The 20,354-nt window shown below is 33.7% G+C and overlaps 2 protein-coding genes across 5 annotated transcripts; one reads left to right on the forward strand and one right to left on the reverse strand.

The window, feature by feature from the left end:
- Positions 1-35: 35 nt before the first annotated feature.
- Positions 36-6,809, forward strand: LOC144435647 (jmjC domain-containing protein 8-like). The gene is made up of 9 exons (XM_078124243.1): positions 36-149; positions 1,255-1,344; positions 1,844-1,892; positions 2,274-2,370; positions 4,210-4,278; positions 5,035-5,154; positions 5,696-5,763; positions 6,004-6,138; positions 6,670-6,809. The coding sequence occupies exons 1-9, from the start codon at positions 40-42 to the stop codon at positions 6,763-6,765; spliced, it is 834 nt and encodes a 277-aa protein (XP_077980369.1). The 5' UTR covers positions 36-39; the 3' UTR covers positions 6,766-6,809.
- Positions 6,810-7,176: 367 nt separating this feature from the next.
- LOC144435669 (endosomal/lysosomal proton channel TMEM175-like) lies at positions 7,177-19,532 on the reverse strand. Of its 4 annotated transcripts, none has more exons than XM_078124272.1 (17): positions 19,299-19,532; positions 17,864-17,902; positions 17,487-17,581; positions 15,418-15,469; positions 15,252-15,287; positions 15,011-15,094; positions 14,490-14,564; positions 13,969-14,061; positions 13,447-13,525; positions 13,168-13,306; positions 12,317-12,467; positions 11,488-11,532; positions 10,770-10,936; positions 10,424-10,510; positions 9,897-9,957; positions 9,257-9,316; positions 7,177-7,958 (listed from the first exon to the last, which is right to left on the reverse strand). In XM_078124272.1, exons 1-17 carry the CDS (start codon positions 19,485-19,487, stop codon positions 7,851-7,853), a joined length of 1,560 nt encoding a protein of 519 aa, XP_077980398.1. In that variant the 5' UTR covers positions 19,488-19,532; the 3' UTR covers positions 7,177-7,850. The 4 variants fall into 4 exon arrangements, with proteins under 4 accessions (XP_077980398.1, XP_077980397.1, XP_077980400.1 ...); XM_078124271.1 differs by having other exon boundaries at positions 13,441-13,525; XM_078124273.1 differs by having other exon boundaries at positions 7,848-8,083; positions 13,441-13,525.
- Between the last annotated feature and the right edge of the window lie 822 nt (positions 19,533-20,354).

Consider the following 20,354-nt stretch of genomic DNA (forward strand, 5'->3'; position numbering starts at 1 on the left):
CCTAATATCCGGACATGCGCACTGTGTAGTACTAGCAATATGGCAGCCAAGGGATTATGCAACGTGTTGATGTTTTTGTTTTGTATTCCTTTGTTTTATGATCCAATCTTGAGGACGTTTTCACAGGAGATATTAAGTGATGGGGGATGGTAAGGTTCATATTTATGTGTTCTATTGTTCAAGTGAACCTGAAAGGCAGTAGTGTGGTAGCCCAAAGATTATAGATAGGCATATGCATGATATGGAGTAAACTGAACACTATTGTAATGACTGTTGTACATGTTTTTGAATGAATGAATGAATGAATGAATGAATGAATGAATGAATGAATGAATGAATGAATGAATTAATTAATTAATGAATGAATGAATGAATGAATGAATGAATGAATGAATGAATGAATGAATGAATGAATGAATGAATGAATGAATGAATGGGGTTGGGGGGTTTTTTTGTGGCGCGAGTAGTGGTCTTGGGTGCCAATTAAGTCCTCTTCAGGCTCTCGTAAATATCTGCTGAAGACCTTAATTTTGACAAACTGAAAACAACTTTCTAAAATTCACGCCTTCGAAAAAACAAATTAATCTAGAGTGCTAAAATATAATTTTTACTGTGTGATGTATCAATGTTCCATACACTCAAAACTATATGTCATTTTATGTGAAAGGGTTTGCAGCTGCGGCACATCAGTATTAACCAGTAGACCCCAGCTTAGATGCTGTACTTCCGGGTTGACAACTGACAAATACTGAAGAGGTGCTTACAAGACAACAACATGATGTTTGAATTACATTATGAGTCTAGATGAAATACAAAATGTCAAAATAATGTATTCCAAAAAGCCATTGCATGGTAGGAATACAATCTTTGGACTTCGTTTTACTGTTGTGTAATGTAGATAAACCATAAACATATCTCTATGTATCTATTATTGAATATTATAGTATGTTATTTCAGCAGATTTCAAGGAAATGGCAAATCATGCCATTCCCTCTAGTGTTAGTATCTTTTGCTATTGGATGATCTTAACAGTGTCAAGTGGGGTCAAAAAATCCGGCTGTCGTTGAAGACCATCCAACAGCAAAAATTGCAGTATTAAACTTTAGTATGCTCATGAGCATCATCATCATTTATAAACCACTATTTTTTTAAAACTAATCGCCCTCATTTGATGGATATTTTCCTTTGTAAAGTATTATTTATTTCATTATCTTATTTCTTAATTTGTTCCTACCTCAAATTCCTGATCTACAGGCACACTGATAAAGAAGATGTCATAGCAACTGGACCATGTGACTTAGAAGTGAGAGATTCATCCCTGACTTACAAAGAATTTATGGAAAAGTAAGGCATTAATATTATCTATCCAGTAATGAGGGAATGTTCACAAGTTTGTAAGTGTATGTGTGTGTGTGTGTGTGTGTGTGTGTGTGTATGTGTGTGCGTGCGCGCATGTGTGTGGAGAATTTATGAAGAATGCTTAGGAAAGTAAGGCACGAATATTATCTATGCAGACCTCAGCATTGTAGTCCTGTCATTTAAGGAAAATAGAGTCACTTGAGTAGAAATGATGCATCCTTGTAATCTTTAAGATCAGTGAATATAAGTTACGCTAACAGTTTACAAAGTCAAGTTTTTCATCTTTTGGTTGGTTACCATCAAAATAATTGGACAATGCACCAGATTGGAATGCTATAAATGACACATGCCAATAATAGTAATAACGCAATAATCTGTAATCAAACTATTAGCTAAGAACTTGACTTAAACTATGTAAACTAGATTTACACATAGCTAGCATTGACCAAATTTTGAAATTATTATGTCAAACTTTTGTTTACAGATATGCCTACAATTATCCTGTCATACTAAAGGATGTCACAGATAATTCAGTAAGTATTTGAAAAAATAAAAAAAAACAGGTAGATACCTGGTAACATAGTAACTCCTTGACAAAAGAAATTTATCCTATCCCGGCGTATGTACAAAAACAGGATTGTTACCTTTCTTAATCTACAAATTGACATAGATAATCTGTAGGTACAAATGGAGCAACATTATTCTGTGATGTTTAATTTGTTTTGTATATCTTGTTTTTGCTGACTTTACACTTTTTACTTCTGCATCTTTTGTATCTTGCAGTTGTAATTCCCACATCAACATCAGCTGATCGACACTCTTTTGACAATGTTAAACTTGTACTCATTGCATGTAAGGAAAATTGTAACTTGCTAAATCATTTATTTGAGATGTTTCATTTTGTGATTTTGCAGATTTTCAGAAAATTATGTGAAAAGCAGGAACTGCTTCAAAGGTTTGGTGATAAAAATGTCAAGTTGAGCACTGCAAATACTTATTCATATGAGAAAGGTAAGTGTTAGTATACTGTCAAGTTGAGCACTGCAAATACTTATTCATATGAGAAAGGTAAGTGTTAGTATAATGTCAAGTTGAGCACTGCAAATACTTATTCATATGAGAAAGGTAAGTGTTAGTATACTGTCAAGTTGAGCACTGCAAATACTTATTCATATGAGAAAGGTAAGTGTTAGTATACTGTCAAGTTGAGCACTGCAAATACTTATTCATATGAGAAAGGTAAGTGTTAGTATACTGTCAAGTTGAGCACTGCAAATACTTATTCATATGAGAAAGGTAAGTGTTAGTATACTGTCAAGTTGAGCACTGCAAATACTTATTCATATGAGAAAGGTAAGTGTTAGTATACTGTCAAGTTGAGCACTGCAAATACTTATTCATATGAGAAAGGTAAGTGTTAGTATACTGTCAAGTTGAGCACTGCAAATACTTATTCATATGAGAAAGGTAAGTGTTAGTATACTGTCAGGTTGAGCACTGCAAATACTTATTCATATGAGAAAGGTAAGTGTTAGTATAATGTCAAGTTGAGCACTGCAAATACTTATTCATATGAGAAAGGTAAGTGTTAGTATACTGTCAAGTTGAGCACTGCAAATACTTATTCATATGAGAAAGGTAAGTGTTAGTATACTGTCAAGTTGAGCACTGCAAATACTTATTCATATGAGAAAGGTAAGTGTTAGTATAATGTCAAGTTGAGCACTGCAAATACTTATTCATATGAGAAAGGTAAGTGTTAGTATACTGTCAAGTTGAGCACTGCAAATACTTATTCATATGAGAAAGGTAAGTGTTAGTATACTGTCAAGTTGAGCACTGCAAATACTTATTCATATGAGAAAGGTAAGTGTTAGTATACTGTCAAGTTGAGCACTGCAAATACTTATTCATATGAGAAAGGTAAGTGTTAGTATACTGTCAAGTTGAGCACTGCAAATACTTATTCATATGAGAAAGGTAAGTGTTAGTATACTGTCAAGTTGAGCACTGCAAATACTTATTCATATGAGAAAGGTAAGTGTTAGTATACTGTCAAGTTGAGCACTGCAAATACTTATTTATATGAGAAAGGTAAGTGTTAGTATACTGTCAGTTTACTGTGAAATGTGTATTATGAAGTGATCTGTAAGGTATATAGTAATGTTTATACTAGTAGGTTCACCGTATGCAACCACTCTATTGATAGCTATCATAAATCCAAACTACAACATTTCATGTTATGAAAGTTGAGTGAAGGAGATCAGTTGTCTTAATACTTCTGATGTAAAGTAAAAAGGCTGAAATTTTCATTATCAAAGTGATGAGTCCAGTGACTTTTCATTATCAAAGTGATGAGTCTAGTGACTTTTCATTATCAAAGTGATGAGTCTAGTGACTTTTCCCTTGTATTCAGGAGAATACAGCTACCTGTAATATAAATGTACAAGTTTATCATATTATTTCATTATTTTTGTGCTGTATATTTGACTTTGTGATTTACAGAATATCTCTGTATATAAACAACATTTGTGTTGCAGGAAACTGATAGTCATATGATATCCGTTTTGTTCTGTGATTGGCCATAAGGTATTAGCCATTGTAAGACGACCAACATTCTGTAAGATATTACAAGTTATGATGCCATTTCAGCCAACACACACACACACACTGAGGACAGTAAGGGGTCACTGCATTTTGATATGTGATGGTGATTTTCAATTTGGAGAATAATGAAACATTAGGTTTGTAGGCAGTGTTATGTAAGCTGTTGTACTGATCATGTGTGTACTCACTAATTTTATATTGCTTTGTCTAAAACTAAATAACTGTCTTTATTTGGTCTTGCAGTGATTGTACCATTTTCTGTTTATGTAAATGAAATTCTTAAACCACAAGATGTCAGTTCTCTTGGCAATGGTAAGTCTATTTTGTAGGCTATACAAGTACAATACTAGTTTTGGGAAAGTGAATGGAAGGAATTAATTATAAAATACTAATGTGGGTGCGGGTCAAGATGTAAAAATTGCAATCACTCTCTGAACCACTTTATTTTATGTAAAATATGGTACAAATTTACCTGTTTGAGAAAAACAATTCTAGAGAGAATTCTATGCATGTACCAGTTGAGAAAAACAAAAGATTATATAATAATACTTCAGAGGGCGCTGTTCATTAAAAAGTTCAACCAAACGTCGGGGCTAGATTCATCTTGTGCTCAGCAAATATTGTGTTGGTTGAACATTTCAGTATACTTTGGAAATAAGACTTTTCTGGTCTTATAAGTAAAAGTTGATGACTTTCTCATGTAGTTTTTATAGCTATGCTTATTTCATTTTTGCTGATAGAGTTTGTGTATAGGAGTTAATTTCACACATTTCATTAATGTGTACATGGCAGAAATCATAACCCTCACATTACCTAATCAGATGTGCCCTCATGTTATACACATTATATCACCAACTTTTACTAAGTAAAGTGAGGTATAAAGATGATAGATGGAATATAACACATATGCAATGTATGGCCAATGAGATGTCACTGTCAGTGTCCTATTCATTTTGTCATTATGTTCTAGACAGACAGTTGCTATGTATGGTGCATACTTTAATTTTATCCAATGAAATTTTGTTTCTGTTATGTTTAACATTTTCTATTTATTTTTATTCAAACTAGAAACTCGGTACATGTTTGGAGACAACAATTATACAGAATGGGATGTGATATTTAAAGAATATATTCAACCACCATTTGTTCTGCCTGACACTGAAGGAGTTCTTAGTTTTGGCTTGGCAGGTAAGTAAAGATAGCATCCCTTATGTAATATTTCACCGTCTGCAGATATCACATTTATATGTATCTACCAAACATAGGAGGTCTGAGTTTTGGTTTTGATAGAACTGACAGATTGTCTTAGAATATTTTGCATACTAAAGATATTATTTATGTGGTGAACTTTTGGAGTTAGCGTAGTGATAGACATTGCACATGCTTGAGTTTTGTGGAAATTTGCAATCCATTAGAGAAAGTCAATACTTTCAGTGATAGACATTTTTAATACATGCCCTCTTGTGACAGGATAGTAGTAATGTTGTCAGTTGATGACGAGCCCATTGATCATTTCTATAACAGCTTTTTTCAAATAAATTGTAATGACACAGGTATTTGTTCTAAACTTTTCTGAAACATAAAATTTGTCAAAAAATATTTGTCAAATACTTGTCCCATATTAATGATGGTTTTGGTTATAAGTTACATTTCTAAGCTCTGTTTATGCTTCTAGATGAAAGGATGTGTCTTACTGTACACACTTTTTTTCCAATATTTCCTTTACAAGGACCAGGCACAGGGGTTCCATTTCACTGGCATGGCCCAGGATTTGGAGAAGTCATTTATGGCAGAAAGGTAGGTGACAAGCTCACTATCGAACAGCGCCACCTAGTAGTGTTTATGGGAACATGTCTAACAAGAGTCGAATCAGGATCCATGAAATACTTAGGTACACCCTGTAATGCCATGTTGAAGATGGGTAATACATTTCTGACTAGCTTGGCACCAGACTTAAATTTCAACAACTTGAATAACACAAAGGCAATCATACCTGTACACTAATCCTGATGTCATTTTTTTTTACTTTGTGTACAGCGATGGTTTTTGTATCCCCCAAACAAGACACCATTCTTTCATCCGAATAGAACCACATTACAATGGCTTGTGGAAGACTACCCTAATTTACATATGTCAGACAGACCAATAGAATGCACTATCAACCAGGGAGAAGTAAGTTACAATGTCAAAGTTCAAATTATGCAAAATGGCTGACTCATGGTTTAGCTTCTGTTTCCATGGTTTTTATGTTCTATAACACCAACAACATGAATAATGTCGAAGTTTTTCTATAAATTTGCAATCTTTAGGCATTCAAAACAATTTATACAAAAACAAGAAGTCACAACATAACATATTTCATGAGGAAAGAAAAATAGGGTGAAAACAAGACCTCTACGCCAATGCTGTGTATGGCAGTTTGAATGTCATATTTACATAGATTACCCACAATGCCCTTTATATACCCCTGGTGCATGTTTAAACATTAAAATGACACAGACCAGATCTGAAGAATTTGTGCATTTTGTCTGATATGGATAATATTTGCATGACACCAAATTTGAGTTTTTCAAATCCTGTCGTAATAGGAATCATTCTTTTTACTATTTCACCAGATTAAAGAATTATAGGGTCAGTCAGGTCATGAAATACATAGAATTAAGAACAGCCACCTTAACAAAGTTATGTTACTTTTTTTGACAGATCATCTACTTCCCAGATCGTTGGTGGCATGGAACATTAAATATTGATACCAGTGTATTCATATCAACATTCCTTGGACCAAAGTATTACGGATGATATCAAATATCATTTCCATTTCTATGTTGTTTATTTTTATTCGAATGTGGGCATGAATAAAATTCTTGCACTAAAAGTTTACTTGATGTGTGGTTTTCATTCTTATATGATACATTATTTAGGTCTTGAAAAATCAAGTGCATTTTCCTGGATAATGGTTTACAATAAATGGAACAAATTTAGTAAAAATGACGACGTTTTATTTCATTCAATTTGTACTCTGTCAAATGTCAAGTATTCACAAATGAAATTTGTATTTGCAAAAATAAACCGAATCTATTTCCCACACAACTAATAATTCAGTTACCACTCACATCTGACTTCAACTACACCAAGAACAATTGTACATACTAGAACACAAAACAAACAGTATGCTGCGACATTTCATACTTTGAGATTTATTTGCTGCAAAATGCCATAAAACGTAGCAATTCCACTGTTCAATCTTACTGACTTCAAGAACTAGAAATATGTACATAAATAAATTGATTTAATGGTAAGAAATATGATACAAAATGAAAAAAAAAACATGGAATAAAATTTATGTTTATTTACCGTTTAATAGTTGAATTAAAAGGTAATTCAATTTTTGGGGTGCACTTTCTGTTATCAAATAAGCAAAAATTTCAAAAATGCTTCCTTGATATTTTTTTCAACATAGATTAAACAACATTTGATTGCTTTCTAGATTTCTAAAGATGTGACAAAACATGAATAAATACAAGCATTATTGTATTAATAATTATATCCATAACTTCTGCATAATTACATTTTTGGATAAAATGACAAAGAGAATAGTCTTATTCACCAAACTGCAAAATTTTATTGCAGAATCTTGCTGACCTTTCTTTGGGGTCATTCTTTGTCATATGATATATTATGTTGCCCCAACATCATACATCATTGAAGTTTTTCAGCCAACGTTTATCCACACATGATCTTTCAAAGATCTCTCATTCCTCAGTAAATATCACACATAATACAGCACTACGTACAAAACTTTTAGTATCCATATACTGATTGCACAGCATCACTACACTAGGGAACATGAAAATCCAAAAGTCAAAAAACTATCTAGTTCCTTGTTACACTGTCCTATTTACCAGTATTGGGTCATTACATTCTCTTTGTTCTTCCTCATTGATAATAGCATCAGGAAAATCTTGTTCAGTTACATTTTTCAGCCTTTGTTTCTGTACAGAGTCAAAGAAAGGTGCAACGTATTTACACTGGAAGAGGTACACGAAGAGGACAGGGTACATACAGAGAAACATGTACACAAATACTACGATGAGATTTGAACTTTACGACACAGTTTCTACAAAAATGACAGAAAAGGAAAGATGGGGAAAAGAGAAAAAAAAAATTGAAATTTTCAATATTTTGTTATAATATTACGTTAGGCTGTCAATGGTGGTACAATATTTGAAAAAATTACCCCAGCTCCAAATTTTCAAATGTACCTTTGTTACTTTAAGTACAAACTTATCTAAGCTTTACAATGTAAAGTCATAAGATTACTGCAGAAAACCAAAGTCAGTGGGATCCTATTTTACTATAGTTGGAGAGGGCCACCAATGATACAGGAGTTCATATCTATTGTGATTCAGAGAAGAAGAAAAAGATTTTGTAAAATCAATTGAACAAACTGAAATACATTAAATTGGCATAACAAACATAAAGTAAGTGAGTGAGTGAGTAAATACAAGCTTATCACTAAATATGTGGCACAGAAAAGGTGAATAGAATATTACCCCATGCATATTGGCACTAGTTAGCGGTTCACTACTTATACATAGACAGTCGTCAGGGGTGAACAAATCTACTGGTCCTGGGTCTGGGGCGGACCATACAAACTTTACCTTGTCTGGTCCGTCGTACCAGTACCTTACTGTTAATAACTATGTTAAAAAGTCATCTGAATATACTGATTCATAGGCAAGATCTAATATTTCACATTAGCGGGACCTGGGACCATTAAATTCTTTCAGCAGGATCACTGGATTTTAAGGCATTGGTCCGGGGACCACCAGTTCACAAAATGATTTGTTCACCCCTGGTCGTTATACATGTACAGTGATGAGGGCAGCAGACACATTGAGGACACACACAATGCTTCTAGTTCTATGCTATGTGTACAGGCCTGTACCCCATGTTTAGGCTTCTATATTATAACCTCCATCATTATTGACATGCTTGTTTTGTAGTACAGTTCTTATATTAATGGTCATTTATTAACAGCATAGATATGAACTCCTGTGATCAACGGTGACAACTTGTAACCAGTAGTCCTTGTGGGGTATACTGTAGAACAGGACAACATGGATTCACGGTCAACTGTAGGGCACTACATTTGAAATTCACAAACACATAATTACACTCTAAAGACTAGATGGATTCAAAGTTACATTTGTAACTCTAACAAGGTATTTCATTTCACATACATGCAAATTTTTTGAAAGGGAAGGAATATATCAACGTTAAAACCTACCCTGACAACATAGAAGGCAAACCTAAGAAGGAGAAATATCACAGGAATTCCAATCTGCGTCTGTAACAAAAGTGAAAACAACATTAATGGTTCAACATGTTTAACAAAAAGTTTACTACACTCAATTACTGTTTCTAATATTCTTCTTTTACCTCTTTCCTCTATATGGTCTGTGAATTGTGTATTTTGTGAAAAACATCATTGCGTCCAAGGTACTGAAAAGTTTAATTACTGTGGCCTCAGTTGTAGGTTCATCCATAGACCATACTTAGGGTCTGTGCTTTGTCACTCAATTGTATCATGACAATCTGCCCTTTTCACTGTGGGACATTTAAAGATAGCAAAATTGAACATAAAAAAGAAGACTGATAAACAAGTTTATTTGTTAAAGTGCAATTTGGAAAGACTGAAGACCAGATTTCATGTAAGTTCATATCAATAATAAAGACAAGATAAAAAATATGACCTTTGACCTCAGTAAACAAGGTATTTTTGATGAAATTATTACATGAAATATAAAATATTTTCTCTGTTATTGTTATTTTTTTTGATGGATGATGTACCACAGATAACCAACTTATCATAGCGAATCATATTGGCTGATGACATTGGCAAAAAAAAACATTACCGGTATACTTACAATGTTGAAAACATCTGTAGACAATGCGTCTGACTGGAAACTTAGAAAATAAATGGAGAGGCTGCAAATTGAACAAAGAGGATGCATCATATAATTTAACATACATCATAGAGTAAAAAGTGTTACTCACAAAACCGTACATATTTTGTCAAGACAAAAAAATTGTGATAAATGTGATGTCATCACATGATGTTTTCCCATAAACCCTTGAACAAAATCCAAAACATGGCTGAACACACGTCAAGTGAAGTAGAGCTTCTTTACAGGATTTCAAAGTTGAGTTAAAGTTACCAAGATGCTGTTTATGAATCAAAATAATATTGAAGTTGATAGCAGTAAGCAGTTCAAGTGTATTAAAGACAGACATGAACCTGGCTGGACTTTTCCATTTAATAAAAAATGTCCTAACAAATGAACAAATGATCTTCAAAGTCATATCCTTTTGAAGAAGTTGGTCACAAGTTGTGGTTTTGACAAGAGTATTGGGTCTAGTTGTCGTACGTCTAAAGTTGTGTGTTAGAATTTACCTGATGACTGGATACACACACAGCTTGGCCACTAGATATCCATGTTCTTTGCCATGGTAACCAGCACTTGGATGAATGAGATGATGTCTGTCATTGAAAACAGAAAATTATAAAATACAACATTTTCTTGAGTTATCAATTTTTTCAAGGAAAAAAGGATGTCAACAAAGTCGGGGGGGGGGGGGGGGAGATCTAATAATTTTTTAAAGTCTCAATAATTTACAAGATGTCTAATGTTTGTAATGTACCTGAATTTTTATTTAATTGGTTTTCTTCCATTTCTTCTAACTTACTTTAACAAACATAGCAAAAAAGTTTGAAAACCTGTATAAAAAGAATGACTTACGGTTTCCATATTGCAGTAACAAACATCATAAGTTGGCAAATACCAGCTACAAACAGGATAACACAGTTAAACTGGATAGCAATCCTCTCATTATGACCATAGTCTGACTCAGCAAACATACTAGTTAATTTGAAAGCCAAAGGAGCTCCACCAATGAAAGCTAAGGACTGAAATTGAGACAACAAAATTGCACCAAATGAGATATAACAGTTAAACTGGTTGGCTATCCCCTCATTACATACCCATATTTGATTCAGCAAACATACTGGTCAATTTGAAGGCCAGAGAATAAATGACAGGTAGGGACTGACAATGATAACTATATATACCATACTCAGCCATGTTAGCATCTAGTGCTTTCCCCAATTAGGGATCCGGAATTGCTGTAAATTCAACACCTCCTTCCTCTATTTGAATCATTTCAGCAAATAAAGCACTTTAACTTAGTCCTCGACTATGCAAGGGCATTAACATGGGTGCTGTAATATTTAATAACTGTTCAACTAATTCATGCATACATTCAAGACAATTTTTGAGTGGATGGGGAAAGGAGAAATAAATATTATCATACAAAAAGACACTAATTATTAGCCTATATTGATTTTACCAATAATTAAGAAATTAAGAAGTAAAAGTACTAGAATTCAGGGAAATGTTATAAAACAAACATGTTTCAACTGTAACTAAATATTCATGAGTTTACATGTAATGTACTTACCACTGTATTAAATGCTGACATGCTTCTGTTGCACTCCACAAGAAACTGTGAAAAATAGAAAATGGAAAACATTTCTAGAAGTTAGAATACAAGCATGCAACACAAATAACATAGTAGCAACATCACTATCAACAAACTTAAAATATTATTGAGACATGTTGATATTAATATTAATGTAAAAGGTGACCAGACTATTCAAAGTATGATTATGAACTGAAAGCATCACCAGAATGTACATACGGTGACTTTTTCCCCTTCTTATACTTTTTATTTTTTTATTTTTTTTATTTTTTTATTTGCCATAGAAAGAATGAATTTGTCACAGTATGCCATACATATACAGAAATTGACAAACTAGAGAAATTGCACAACACATCTGTATTGAATACAATTGAGAGTTCTATGGCCGGAAAACAGGGAAAAGCTAAAGTGTAGCTTGTAAAAATCATGTCAAATGAGAAATATACAAATACAAATGCCATCCTTATAAAACACCCTGTTTCAGTAATTCACATAAATATTTGCTTAAGGACACTAGTTCGTATACTGTAAGTGTATTAATTTCATGAACAGCAACTTAGGATATGTCAAGCACACTTTAATTTGGCAGACATTGCAAGGAGAAAGTAGACCCTACTTTGTAAATATCTGATCTGTTCAGTCTGCTGTATTCAGTGTAAATGTTGGTGAGATATACACCTTTCACAACAGCTGATTATAGAAATATGACAACTTGTAAAGTACATTAGCGAGACTTACATCTGCAGAAAAAGTATATATTCAGCTAAAATAAATCCAGTGCAAAAAAAGTAAATTGAAATACACTCACATGACAGACTGAATGGTGAACAAACCATAACATTCCTACTGTAATGAATGTACCAAAGTATGCCATGTACACTGCCCAATCTTTGTGTAAAGCACTAGCTAAACTGTGGCCTTCATTCACTACTGAGTCCTTGCTTGGGATGTTATCCTCACTGTAGAGTGAATGAGAAAATACATTAAAAGAAGCATGTGTCTGCCATGTGTGTGTTTGTGTCTATGCATGTACATGTGTATATGTATGTATGTGCTTGTGTGTGCATGTGTGACTACATGCGAGTGTGCTTTTGTGCTCCTGTGTCTGTGTATGTGTATGTGTCTGTGTGTGTGAACATGTGTCTGTGTCTGTGTCTGCATGTGTCTGTGTATGTGCATGTGTATGTGTATGTGTACGTGTCTGTGTCTGTGTCTGTGTGTGATGTGTGAGCATGTGTGTGTCTGTGTGTACATTGACTATGAATGTGTGTTGGTGCATGTCCCCATTCCTAAATTTAATAACTGCATATGTATTAATTGTTTGTTTTGCATCATGTATTCTTCAATCTGTACTTTACTAAGAAACCAAATAACTGATCCGGACTGAGTATATTTTAAAGACACATCCAACCTGTGATATCATTATATTAAATTACCAAAGTAAAAAGCAGAAATTACCCCAGTATGTATTTTAATGGACCAGGTGCAAATGCAGACATCTGATGAGTGAAGACATAATAATACCTGTACTAAAATTATGGCATAGCACAGTTGGCCTGCATCCAATTGGCCCTAAATGAGAATAGTATATTTATACATGATGGTCAATTGGTGTCATCTGCAACCATGTTATCTGATGACAAAATCTACATTTCTTACCAAATATCCAGAATAATAAGAGTAGCAACAATAGCAAATACACCATCACTGAATGCTTCAACTCTCTCCATGGCTATCTTTTCCTCAACAATTTTATTTGGGATGTACTGTATATCAGGCAGATTGGTACGTCCAAAACCTGAAAATCATGAGTCAACATTATGTTATAAATTTCTTGTGTTCTTATTTTTCATTTAAAATACAGAAATCAATTATATTTCAATCAGCAACAAATGCAAGGATTACATTGTATAGTGTTATGTTCCTACTTACATGCACGTTTGCATTTATTGTACAAGGCCAGGGTATACTTCCTAATGGGTTGAGCAAAAAATAGCAACAGCAAAAGAAACTGACCCTGTAATAAACATAGACAAAGATATCAGTGAAGTTATTTTATGACAGCAGTTTAGAAATATATTATTTGTCTCTCAAACTACTTCTAAATCAAATTTTTTGTATCAATATCACATATACGCACCATATGACTTTCACAATTCGGTGAACATTTTTACCAATTTTATTTAATATATATAATGGAAAGTATGCTTTAGACTCACCATACATAAATGCATTTTGATGATTCATTTTCATTTAGCAAAATTGCCCATAAAATATCATAATCTGATGTTGATAGCTTAAATGACAAGATAAAGGTGAATGACAACCATGAAATTATCGATGTAACATTGATTTTAATATCATTCCAAGGCCAGAGAGTCAATTGTGTTTATACATCATTTGCTGCTTAGGAACAAAACTAGATTGTTGAAGGGGTTCTGGTTGAAATGGTTTACTTACAATTGCACCATCTACCATGCCTACAATCACAGCTACAATACATATGACAGGATTGGTTAACAGGACTTGATACAAAGCAGCTCTCTTCTTGTACTGAAAGAAAGTAATCACAAATCTGTGATGTAACTTGATCTGAATTCATGATAAAATATAAATACTCAGGAAAGATTGCCTCATAATGAATTTAGGTAATCGTGTACTTATGGGGCAACTCTTACATTGAAATATGGAATATAAACATTTAATTCTATATTTGTTAAGTGAGCAAAGATGTCAATGACAATGGGTGAAAAGTGGTATATACTGAATTTGTACATAAAAAGGAAGAAACTGTGAAACTGTTTAAGAGTAACTGTTCAGTAAATTACTATGGGAATCTGATTCCAGTTCTTCCATATTCTCATCATTTCAATAACTTGTATATAACTATTATATTATAATACATGTAGTTGGAGAAATTATCAGGATAAACAAAGTAAATATCAATAAAGCGTCTTTCTACAATATTGAAATCTCAGTACCTTTTCTGGGTCGGCAACTGTTTCTGGTGTTAGTATTCTTTCTTCTTGTCGGAATGCATACCATACAGTGAAAGCCTAGAATATGAAGACTTATAAAACTGAGATCAAATAATTCAAATCAACCTCAATGAAATATTCACAGTAATTGCATGTTGATTTACTAGTAATGATTTCCTTATGGTATTACATGCAAGAGTGTCTGGTCACAACTGAATCTAGAATGGGTATCATATGCTGCACTTCAAACATTTCTTCCACTAAGATTTTATATACTAAGAATTGAAAACAGAAAAATGTTGCTCACTTTAGATCTTGAATTTTGTTTGTGTTTATGGGAAAAAATATTACAAATTATTTTTTCTAAAATATCTTGATCATATGAAAGACAAAGTAAGTATGAATGTACTGGTATATTGTATGAATTACATAAACAGTACTGTAACACCCCAAGAGGCCAAACTATAATTTTTTTTATCTTTCTGATAACCAGATATGTCCTTATTGAAGATTTCTTGACTTACCTGTAGTACTCCAATGAATGTGATACATAAACAATATATTCCTATGGCCAGTCTATAGGTTGGAAATAAACCAAGTAGAGTAAACTGTGGACAAAACATACGACAGATTGTATCAACATGGTGTGTTCACACACATAAGTTTTATTTCACAGACAAGTTCTCACATAGCTACTTATTTCAAAGATAATTTGTTTCTAGTACAAGAATGAAAGAAAGAAACTTTTGATAAATGTGTACTCACACTAAATGGTAGGAAAGTGACGACCATTAGGATCCCCTATAAATAACAACAAAATAAAAGAGTTAATAAGAATTTTAAAAAATATAACTTAAGGCTTCTGAACAATTTGCCTGGTGGATTTAGTTATTTTTACAACTTAGCAAAATGACAAAATATATCTACTCACCAGATTGAGGATAACAATCACATCATCAGTTCTAGCAATGGTTTGAAACACCCTGTGGGAAATCCAAAACATACAAACTATTCAGTGATGTGCATTTTAAGGAACAGCAGTTGTGTACAAATGAATTTATCAATAAATCACATTTTATACATTAATTTTTAACAATGACATGTTAGAACATATTGCTTCAACAAAAGAACTTTACTTTATTAAATTTGTAATTAATAACACTGCCACATTGTAAATAATCAAGTATATTTGTCATAGGCTGGTTTGCATATTTTTGAATATTAATTATGAATTTAAACCAACTACTAAATGGCAGAAAATATATACTGATTGACAGGGATCATTTTTTTATACTTGTGATGTTTGCCTCAATTCATAAATAACATGTAAAAATGATCAGTTTCTATGGTTACTTATAATAGCTTAGTGGAAGTTATACAGTGAATAGTATAAGATACCTAGGACTTGTTACAATTACTTACAACTAAAGAGTTGAAAATGACTTTGATTATAAATGCAGAACAGAACAATTAAACTTACAATTTATAGAATGCCTGCAAGACTACAGAGGTCAGACTGTTTTTAGTGTTTGTTACTGGCGTGATAACTTATATTTGTTTACAAGTTAAATGCCTAACTGAGGTTGTACAACCTCTAAATAATCACCAATTGGTCACTAATTAAACTCAATGTTTCCGGTTTAACACTTCACTTCAGTCTACATTTGTCATATGTCTGGATCAAAATTGGACCATCAGACAACAAAGTCTGTAACATTTTGATAATGAGAACAGTTAGTTTGAGTTGCATCAATACTACGGCTGTCCAATTTGCAAGAAATGTCTGTTGTTTGCAAGATCTAATACTATTTCTAAATTCTTGATGTATACTGAGTGTTCTTTGATAATTTTGGATTTATTACATGTGTGAGTATATCTGAAATTCTTACCAAAAGAAGCTGGCTTATGAAAGGCCCATAACTCAATCCCACGTTCTCAAATTAGTGTCATCTTATCATTGGTGCAATACAGATGAAATAGAATCATTCATTTGTTCAGGATTAATTTCTAATCCCAATCTGAACTGAGCCTTTAAACATGTGGCATTAGTATTGCTAAGTAGTTCAAACAGTATGTATTCCCAGAGAATAAAATATTTGCATTTCTCAAATTTATAGAGTATACAAGTTCTTAAAGTTGAATGAATTGGTTAAAAAATTGACACAAGCATTTGAGTATACTAGGTTGAGGCACTGTGATAAATGAGTGTACAACCTAAGGGTATCACCATAACAAAATGAGATATGAATCAATTTTAATGAGACAAACAAATGACTTTTAATAGCTAGGTCAAGGTAATAAACTTAAATATCCATTTTAACAGTGAAGAGCCACACACTCTGTAACCTTAATAGTTGGTAACAGAGAAGGGACTAGGAATGTCAAGTGTTAACAGCATTTTATGGGACAACTAATGTACAAAGGAAAGTGCACTGGTATTTATTTTTTACACAAGTTACAGATGCCAAAAATATTTGTATAATTTTAAGCTTTTGCAGATGCAGAGACCACAGTAGTTTTGGGCCATTGTACTTCAGCACATGGACAATTCACATATCACTAGCAGTCACCCAGGTATGTTTAAATGTATTTTTAATATAGTGGTAGTATCTGTTATAATTTAGAAGACTTATTGTCCTTGAAAGAGTAACTATGTTCATGATGTTTGTAAGTTACAAAGCTGTTCAGTAACACCAAACATTCAATGTCATAATGTGTTTGGTGAGGATCCACTTCATGACCATACAAAATTCATTTGAACTGTTTTTATTTTATAATTTTGTTTAGGCATGTTACCTACAGAATTGAAACACACTTTTTCATCAGTATGTTTGTGTTGCATACATATTTAAGTCACAATATTTTTAAATATTTTTTAAATCCATGTACATCGCCAAGCATTCAATTTCCGGTTAAATATTAACCCTTTAATGACTTGGTTTCTGGTATGTAATTAAACACTAAATATAGAGTGCCATCCTGTACACCATGAATACTTACCAGACATGACCTGCCCATGCAGCACTCACTGCAAAGAAGGACATTAGATACACAACCAGCAGTGGAAGCAGTTCTCCAAATGTATCGTATAAACTCTGATGATGATAAATTAGATCAAGTGTCATTTTTATGCTTGTTAGGTGTATGGATTTTTCTATCAATATTGAATGACTGTGTAATCATAACTTGATTTTTGAGACCAATGTTTTAGTTTTTCTTTCATTTAATAATTTGATGCTTTAATAGCTTGATCTTCATTGTACAGCTAATCATTAAAATTAAAACTAGACAGACAGACAGACAGACAGACAGACAGACAGACAGACAGACAGACAGACAGACAGACAGACAGACAGACAGACAAATGGTTGTCATACCTCATGTTCATTTATTTCATGATGAGCAATGGGCAGAATCTGCAAGGTAAAATAATACAAATAGTAAATCTAACATCATTTTCTACCCAACTGTAATAAACCACTAAAAGATTGGCTAATTGCTGTGATATGTTTTGGTGAGAGTCAGATTAATGTATGGGAAGAGTCACCGTGACTACAGTATCTTCCCCTGTAATCCTGATTACATACACTTTAAAGTTAAAAGAGTGATCTGATTTTTTTTTTTACTCCAAATTGCCATTTTGTTTCTCCTTTTGTCTTATATAGTCATCATTGACATGTACATATTGACTTTCAAACTGGCAATAAAGTGAAATGAATGAATGAATGACTGGCATATTATAACATAGCTGCAATAATTGTAGCGTCTTGTTGCAGTTTTGAGGGTTTTTTCGTCTGTTTTGGGGACTTTTTAAGTTTTAGTGTTTAACCTAACAGTGCGGGTTAAACACTAAAACTTAAAAAGTCACCAAAACAGACGAAAAACTGCAACAAGACGCTACAATTATTGCAGCTAATTATAACATATTAGGTAATGGTGAAGATAAATATACTTCATATCAAACAACAAGAACCTGTATATAACGTATTTCAAATATTTTTATTTCATTTTGTTTTTATTTTAAGTATGCTGTGACTGTCATCACTGTTCCTGCCACTGCCATTGGTGAGATTCTAGTCACTCCCCCCCCACCACACACACACACCCACCCACCCCCCCCCCCCCACACACACACAGTCACTAGGCAGTGGTTTACCAACTATGTTCAGTATGACAGTTATGCCAACAATGTTTGGCGTTACACAACATGTCAGGCATTTTCAAGTCATATGACTGTGTGTCACCAGTCTCTCACAATCACATGATCTGTGCATTATTCATTAATGTGATTGTAAATATTTTGGTGACTGCTATCATGCACAGAGAAGCTACTGGAGATCTGTATTTACAGTACCGGGATGAGTGTATCAATTATCCAACAAATTTAGTTCATTAATTTTATAGTGTTTAGCTTCAACATAGACAGTTTAACATTTGAGACCCTTCCCTCTCCTGAAAGTGCCGTGGAGGGCTCCCTACTGTCGCCGCCAAGACCCTACAGTAACACACAACTCACTGATATTTAGTGAAAGAAATGCTTTCGTTCACACCTGTACTATAGAATTTGTTCACCAGTCTGGTGTCACAGTTCTGGGTTGATCACATGGCATCTCCATATGTATGTCCTGTTTTACTTTCACTATTAAAGTTCACATGTCTGCGTTGTCATACAGTCTTAAATCTACAAAGAATAGCTTATCAATATCTTGAAGCTTGTCAGCGATGTTTATCCTTATGTTGAATGTTCATTTATCAAATCTGATTGGGCATATGTATGTTCAATAATTATAGAACTTAGAAGTTATAACTCACCATGACCGTGGCAATGATGGAGAATATAGCATCACTGTATGCCTGGAGTCTTGATGATCCAGTCAGTGAGTGGTTACTGTCTTGTCTAGCAAACTGGACGCTATCTGGCGGAATGGTCCTAATGTCGTCTGCTTCATGCTCAACCTCATGATCACTCACATGTTCCTCGTCGATGCTCATGCTCGCCATCTTTCACGACGGACAGTCTTCCTAAATCTAGGTCATCTGTCAAGGGTCACATGTAAAACAGTCATCGAAAGAATAGCGCCACCAGTGACTGTGGTTTTATACATCCATCGAGATCGATATTGTGACGGCACAACAAAGTCTCCCGAGACAAAGTGGTCGTCTTGCCAACGCTTGACTCTATTGATGGAGCTATTTGATGCGTGACGCACGTTAACGTTAACGTTGGATACCTTAGTGGTCGCGTACATGTGAGTTGTCCAGTACTGCGGTCCAGTGCACTGTCAACTGTTCATTTTCATGGAGGCATCGCGGTTACTTGGTTCAGTGATTGTAAAAATTGGATCGTAGGCCTAGGCTAATGAACCCTTTGAGTCAGAAGTATGGGATGTGCTGGTTCAAAATCTACAAGTCGAGTTGCTAGCACGAACAGAGTTGCCCCTTCCCCTGTACAGGACCAACTTGGACAGAGGGGTAGTGGTCGTGCATCGACAGGTATGTCACATCAACATTCAAACCCTCATCATCATAATTTTCAAGTGTTTGAATACCAATTTAATAGCATTTTTTCCGTGTTGTGTCTGGTAAAGTTTGACTTGAATACAAGAATTGTGTTATTTTGCAAGTGTTGTCATGTACTCGTCGAAACAAGGCAATACCTAGAAAAGAAGTGGTCTCACTCTTGGTCAATATCTAAATACATTAATTGATACATTATTCACTAAGCCTAAATATTAAACGGTACGGTGTACACTGTTCATCCATGATGCAAAGCGACCTGATGCACAGTCCCCTGAAATAATACTAGCAATAAATCAAAAGCACACAGCTTGTTGATTTTCGAAAGTGTTTTTTTCCTACATAGAAGCC

This window comes from Glandiceps talaboti, chromosome 5 (genome assembly GCF_964340395.1).
Source record: "Glandiceps talaboti chromosome 5, keGlaTala1.1, whole genome shotgun sequence".
Classification (NCBI taxonomy): domain Eukaryota; kingdom Metazoa; phylum Hemichordata; class Enteropneusta; family Spengelidae; genus Glandiceps; species Glandiceps talaboti.

What these genes read in the sequence shown, in the direction of transcription:
- LOC144435647 (XM_078124243.1), top strand. Translation starts at nt 40, where the DNA reads ATGGCAGCCAAGGGATTATGCAACGTGTTGATGTTTTTGTTTTGTATT. An exon ending in AGGATGTCACAGATAATTCA is followed by an intron (nt 1,893 to 2,273) that starts GTAAGTATTTGA and finishes GTGATTTTGCAG; the next exon opens with ATTTTCAGAAAATTATGTGA. An exon ending in GCACTATCAACCAGGGAGAA is followed by an intron (nt 6,139 to 6,669) that starts GTAAGTTACAAT and finishes TTTTTTTGACAG; the next exon opens with ATCATCTACTTCCCAGATCG.
- LOC144435669 (XM_078124271.1), bottom strand. Translation starts at nt 19,487, where the DNA reads ATGGCGAGCATGAGCATCGACGAGGAACATGTGAGTGATCATGAGGTT. An exon ending in GCATGGGCAGGTCATGTCTG is followed by an intron (nt 15,470 to 17,486) that starts GTAAGTATTCAT and finishes GATTTCCCACAG; the next exon opens with GGTGTTTCAAACCATTGCTA. An exon ending in CAATAAATGCAAACGTGCAT is followed by an intron (nt 13,307 to 13,440) that starts GTAAGTAGGAAC and finishes CATGATTTTCAG; the next exon opens with GTTTTGGACGTACCAATCTG.